At 33.3% G+C, this 6,732-nt stretch overlaps 1 protein-coding gene across 1 annotated transcript; it reads right to left on the reverse strand.

The window, feature by feature from the left end:
- Positions 1-2,307: 2,307 nt before the first annotated feature.
- Positions 2,308-6,512, reverse strand: LOC102592921 (uncharacterized). The gene is made up of 5 exons (XM_006350621.2): positions 6,334-6,512; positions 3,611-3,725; positions 3,421-3,510; positions 2,715-2,813; positions 2,308-2,632 (listed from the first exon to the last, which is right to left on the reverse strand). Exons 1-5 carry the CDS (start codon positions 6,399-6,401, stop codon positions 2,531-2,533), a joined length of 474 nt encoding a protein of 157 aa, XP_006350683.1. The 5' UTR covers positions 6,402-6,512; the 3' UTR covers positions 2,308-2,530.
- Between the last annotated feature and the right edge of the window lie 220 nt (positions 6,513-6,732).

Below are 6,732 nucleotides of genomic sequence, written 5' to 3' on the forward strand. Positions count from 1 at the left end.
ATTGAAAAGAAAACTGATGGGGTGCAATGCTTGAATGCACTTGGGAAGAAAATAAAAATAATCTTACCCATCCAAGGAAAACTTACTACAAAAAATATACTCGAACATATTAAAGTAGTACCAATTCATCCCAAATCTCTTTTATCATATGATAAAATAATTCTTTTTTTCTTCTTTTTCTTTCCCCAATAAAAAGAACACAGAAAATAGAAGTAATTTTCTTACCATAGAAAATACCAACATTAAATTTCTTAAGCTTGTTGTCTCCTGTATTCAGATTAGCAAACCAGAAATAATAAAGCTGAAAAGAAAAACACAAAGAACTATCCGAGTCCACAGAACCCATTGTGTGTCCTTAAGAAATTTAATCCCCTCAAGTACCCGAGGTTGCAAATTAATTCCTCCCAAGATAAAACAGATTAACCATTAAAGAAGTAGCGGTACCTCAAACTTCGATAATTTCAACGAACTCAAAATGACAGCAACGAATCACACACATAGACACGATCGATCGATTTTGTTTTGTAAGAAATGTATGCAAAAGAAGGAAAGAATTTGATGCAGAAAAATTTGAGAAAACCTCTATATTTATAACCAACAAAGGGTAAAGGTCACAATCCTTTGGAAAGAAGACAACCTTTCAGAAAGGTCACAACACTTTGAAAAAGGCATACCCTTTCAAATGGTCACAACCCTTTAGAAAGGACATAACCTTTCATAAAGGTTACAATCCTTCGGCATAGTCACAACTCTTCAAGAGAGTCACAATCCTTTATTTCATGTTCACACCTTTAAAACCCAACAGTGTCTAAGTTTGAAATCCCGCATAGAGTTCAACTTTACATATATGATATGATTTTTTGAAAAGAAAATTCAGATGAACCTCATCTTTCTGACTCCGCCCATGACTGGATGGACACTTCTAGTATGGTGATGAATTTATGAGCTCCAATGAGGACCACATGACAATGAATCATCTCGTGAGCACAGCTCACGGTATAGTGACTACTAAAGATATAAACTATCAATTTAGCATTTTTAATTTTAATAATCGTGATTACTCTTTTCATTTTATTTTTATGATTATGTATATAGATTAAGGATCAAAACTTTAAAATGTCTATTCAGTTTATATTTGATATAAATAAAGGCAGAATCAAGGTAAGGTACAAATATTTAACTGAACTCTCTCGGTTTGAAAATTATATTACTATAGAAATCTGGTAAAACTAACCATTTTGTGTGTATATGTATAAAAATAAATTATTGAATTGCTTTATTTGATGAATACATAATAAAATAATTTTTTAGAAGTAATTTTATAGAGATAATATCATATTAAGTTTAATTTTGAATCGTTAAATTAATTTGAAATTTTAATTTAGATATTAACATGATATTTACATATGTGTTTGAATTTGCTTATTACAAGCAAAAGTAGATATTTTGCCTGTTGCAACTTCTTTTCCAAAATTTTGACGTAGAAGAAATAGAAATGATTCTTTTCTTGTGGTAAAGGATGTTCACAAAATTAATTAAATAAACAAAATATTATAAAGTATAAATTAGATAAATTATAGTATTTTTTATATTAATAAAATTGGTTAGAAAATGTATTCAAAGAAAAATTAAAACAAGAAAGGTGAGCATAATAGTTAATATTATAAATCACAAAAAAAAAGTGTTGTAAAATCAAATTTGAGGAGAGATTTATGTAATTATTTTTCTAGTTCTTGGCTATAATGACTTTATGGAAGGTAGATATTTCTATATATACAAAGTTAGGTCATATTTACAAAATATAGAAGGAAATTTTCGTTTACTAAACATAGTAGCATTTCTTTTTCAAAACATATACTATATTTAATTCAAGGCTTAAAATTTTGGTCAAATTTTTGTGTATAAAAAATAAAAATGTATAAAATCGATACAAAAAAAAAATACTACAAGTTCGGGAACAAACAATTTTTGTGTATAAAATCGATAATGAACTACGTATTTAAATGTAAAAGTTCATGTTAGGTTCCCGAAAATATTACACTTCGATTCTCACTTACAATTTCATGTATAAAATTAATTTTGATTCCAATTTGATTTTGAATAGTCCTAAATGAAGTTATGCTTTGCAAAAAATATTTATGATTGAATGTACTTATCAAAATTTGAAATACAACTTCAAAAGCAAAAAAGTAAACTGAAAAACATGTTACAAGATATTTTCCAATTTAGAATTTTCACGTTAAAACATTGATTTTCAACCAAACATTCTATGACTAGTAGTAACACTATTAAATGAAGACATTGCAAAAGCTTAATATAACAGGGAATTCAAATACCTTAAATTTTCAAAACCTCCTCACAGTGGCAATATTGCACCCCCATAAATTCAATAACAGTTAGTTTCAAGAGGAAAAAAATATGCAAAAAATTCCAGGTGAGAGGGTTAACTAATCACTTCTAATCATAAAAGCTAACCAACAAACCATGAATAATCCAATCTTACACAATCCCCTCTTCTCAATGATGTATCCTAAGTTGTCTTGGACTTGAGGGTCTTTTTCTTTGGTAGCCTCCGGTTAATCGAGTTCTTCATCCCCACGAAAAACAGCAATGCACCAAGGAGTGCCAGACACTACAGAAGGAACAAATCCGATTTAACTCATGTTTGGATGCATTTCACTTGTTAAAAGGAAATAACATTAATTTTGACAAACCTGGAGGAACTCTTGTAGAACAATGAAATACTGTGGTTCTCCAATGTTAAAGTGGCTGAAATCGTGCAGAAGTGGAGTGGCCATTATCAAGTAACATATCTGCAGTCAGTGTTTTAAAAGGTGGGGGTGTGAGGCAAGACGTTTTATACAGTACGGAGCGAGGCGTAAGCCCCGAGACACGGGGCATAAGTCTCATGGATCTACAGGGCGTAATCTCATGTATATTCAATTTTATAGTTTTATTACTGATAAAATAAGCAAAAAGTAAACCTTTCAGTGATTTTACAAATAATTTTTTATAAATAACCTATAATATATAGAAATTATATTATGATTTTTATTTGAGATAAATATTAATAATCATTAATGAAAAAAAAAAAGTATTATAATTACTATTTGCGAAATATCATTACACCAATAATAAAAAAATATGATTTAAAGCAAAAATAAGTTCAAAAAAATAAATTAAAAACGCCCAGGACTTGTGTTTTTATGCTCGAGGCTTACGCCTCAAATTTTAGAACTTACGCCTTAATTTACGCCTCGGAGCGTTTTTGGTAAGCCCCGCCCCGAGACTCTCCCCAAAAACGTTTTTGAAAACACTGTCTGCAGTATTGACGACAGATGATTGAAACTTAAAACATAGTGTGTACGGATAATTCTAAACGAAGGTGTCAATCAATTCTAGGAGACTGAAATTCCTAACCAGTAGAAAAGCACCAGTGAAGCAGCCAAATACTAATAGCAATCCACCCAATCCTTTTAGAGCCATGAATCCTGCTACCACATGCCTAACCTGAAAAAAGTGTTTCACAAATGTCATACCAGTATCCATTTTTACGACAGAAAAAAAACAAAATTCAACTTATCTAGTGAAATAGGATATAACCATTTACATCAATTTTTGGTGTCCCTGTCCCCAACTTGGATTCAAGAAAATCCTGCAGACCAGCCACTTTGGGAGCCAATTCCTTAGCAGCAGGTCCACCATCTTCTCCAAATTCATGGAACCTGCAAAATCGCATTTCAACCAACATTATTTTAGTAGGCAAAATCTTTGCATCATCCAGGAAGAAGAGGAATCTTTTAAGGGGGAAAGATGCTATGGAAACTAAAATAGTGAGTTTGTTGGTTTCATTTGGACTGTTAAGAGTGATATCATAAGAAGAAAGATGCAAACTTCGACACGGCATTGGCAAAACACTTTTACAATGGTCAAAAGTACTCCACCCACACCCATCCTCTTGATGGAATCAGGCTAGGAAGCACTAAAACTCAAAAAGAAAATCACTAGTACCATTTCCCCACACAGTGCAATCACCTTTATTACTGCCTTTGTAATTCCACTGTAACTTTTCATATACTAATAATAGCCAGCAAAGTACTTGCAGTTTTTGGATCATTTTGCAACATTAGCATTACTCAAGAAAATACAATAATTTAATGAACCTGCTGATAGCATGAAATTACAGCTGAGGATAAAAATGAAAGTTGTTTGCCTATTTAAAAGTTTAATCGGTGGATATTTACTCTGGCTTGTTACAACTAGAGGAGTAAGGCGAGTTGTACAACATAAAGGTCAGTTTTCCTGTGGAGTCCTAAAGGGGTAGGAACTTGGAAAGAAATTACCAACCAACAACAAGAACATAAAACTAGCAAATATAGCATTAGCTATCTAAAATCCTTTTAAGAACAGAAAGGAAAGGTTTTAGCCAGAGCTGATCTATTTTGCCCACAACAGCAGCAAACAGATTTTCCACGACAGAAGGCATATCTAAAGAATATCAAGCAAAATATCACCTTACTTCACCAACACATCACATAATTTTTTTTCTGCCAACCATGTAGCAACTTAGCTACCTTGAGAGGAGGATAAAAGCTCAAAGTATGGCATCTGATGTTACTGCCAACCATGTAGCAACTTGGCTACCTTGAGAGGAGGAGGATAATAGCTCAAAGTATGGCATCTGATGTTAGTGCCTAGCAATGCAAATAGTGGCGAATCTAGGATTTCTAGAACATAGGTGCACCACTAAAAAGAGGAAAAAATGTATTTAATGAGAATTGATCCCTAGGTAAATAACTCAACCTTCAGCCAAGTGCATTTAGTCTTTTGGTAGCATAAGTGCCACCAGATAATATTAAACTAATTTTAGAAAATATATGCATAAAATGCCTAGTTTTATGAAGAGACCACAATTCACGTACCCCAATATTTGCCTATTAATTCGCCCTTGAATGCAAACTAAACAAAACTACGGAGCTTAAATATTTCTTTGTGCAATGACGTTTTCATCTTAACCTACTGTTAATGGATTCCATGTTATCTTTTATACTTGAACACTTCTGGCTCTCTCAGACTGATCACTCGGCTATTCCACCCTATAGATGTCTTTCCAAACAGCTCAAAGTTACATTTAGCTCAGTGACAGCCAAGTCAACTGCATCTGATGGCCCCTTACTAATCTATGATGGATCAAAAATCGAATCGACTGTCTAACTCAAACACAGAATAAAGCAACACCAAAAAGATCAAGGTTCTTCCTCCTGTAATAGACATCTCGGGTAACAGTAATTCCATACTCAAAGAGCATAATAGGTATACATACTTCCAATAACCAATTAGCACAAATAGGTATACACAAACACCGCATTAGGAACCACCCTCAAAGAAATGAAACCATTATCTAATTTTCTGAGGCACATTACATAATAACCACTCATTCCAACAACAACATAGCTAGAGTAATCCCACAAGTAGAGTCTAGGAAGGGTGGCGTGTACGTAGACCTTACCCCTACCTTTGTGGGGTAAAGAAATGGTTTATCAATAAGACCCTTGGCTCAAGTAGAGCATATCAAAGCAGATTTGAAAAAATAACCACTCACTCCCATGGTTCAAAAAACAAAATATGGTTCTAACTTCTACCATAAAGACGTAAAAGAAAACGGAAGTGGGTAAGATAAGGGGGAATGATGGTAGCCCTCAAAGGTAAGTGCTGTTGGCAAAACATCCTCCTACCCATCCGGTTAGATTCAACTTAAGAAAACTTTGGCCAGAACTAAAAGCAACTTGGCTCCAAGAGAAACTAAAACAATAAAGTTAAGACTTACTCCCTGAACCATTACCCAACATGAACTTCATCAAGATTGGAAACTACCCTAATACTTTGCCTTGACAGAGCAGTAGAGACTAAACATAATGAACACCCACTTTTTAACTTCCAATACCCTATTTTCCACCCAGCTGGAGCTAGGAGAAAAGAGATTCAACATACAACTAATTGCATCTAGCACAAAACAGTCAAGTCAAAACCAAACATACCAAATAGTTAACACCCAACTTCAGAATAACAATCAAGATTCACAAAGCTCAAATCTTTTTTCCCTTGTAGCTTCAACAGATCACCAAAACCCCTTCTTGCTTCAACCATATACTCATACTACACATTTCTTTCAAAACCCACATAACCCAGCAACCTATTTGGCTGGATCTATCAACACCCACATACTTTTTACTACACAGCAAGCAAATACACAGAAAACCAAGAAAGTAAACAAAAAGTCAAACATGTAAAGAACAGATCTAAATATAAAGAGATAGAGGAAGCAAACTATACATTTGCCAAGCAGAGAGAATGAAAACAGAAGCAAAGAGGACCCTTCCAAGAAATGACAAGAACCCCATTTTGCTTGCTATGGATTCTTTGGCTCTCCAAGCTGAGAGAAGGAAAATTGAGTGAGGACTGAGGAGGAAGAGCGTAGGTGGGGTTTGATGGGCACTTTATCGACTTCAATTTCTCAATTTATTAAGGATTAAAGTATTCATGTTGGAATAGCACAAGGGTTGAAGCTCTTTTTTTTTCTTTCTTTTTGTTATGCTTGAAATATTTTTCATATTTTTTTCGAACATCCACATTTTCTTAGCAATCTTTGATCATAGTCTAATTTTAAGTTTTGATTTAAAATTAGCTTGGTTTATAAATTTTCAATTTCAAAATGTGATTTCAAATCTCTTA

Source organism: Solanum tuberosum, unplaced genomic scaffold (assembly GCF_000226075.1).
Source record: "Solanum tuberosum cultivar DM 1-3 516 R44 unplaced genomic scaffold, SolTub_3.0 scf00125, whole genome shotgun sequence".
Lineage (NCBI taxonomy): Eukaryota > Viridiplantae > Streptophyta > Magnoliopsida > Solanales > Solanaceae > Solanum > Solanum tuberosum.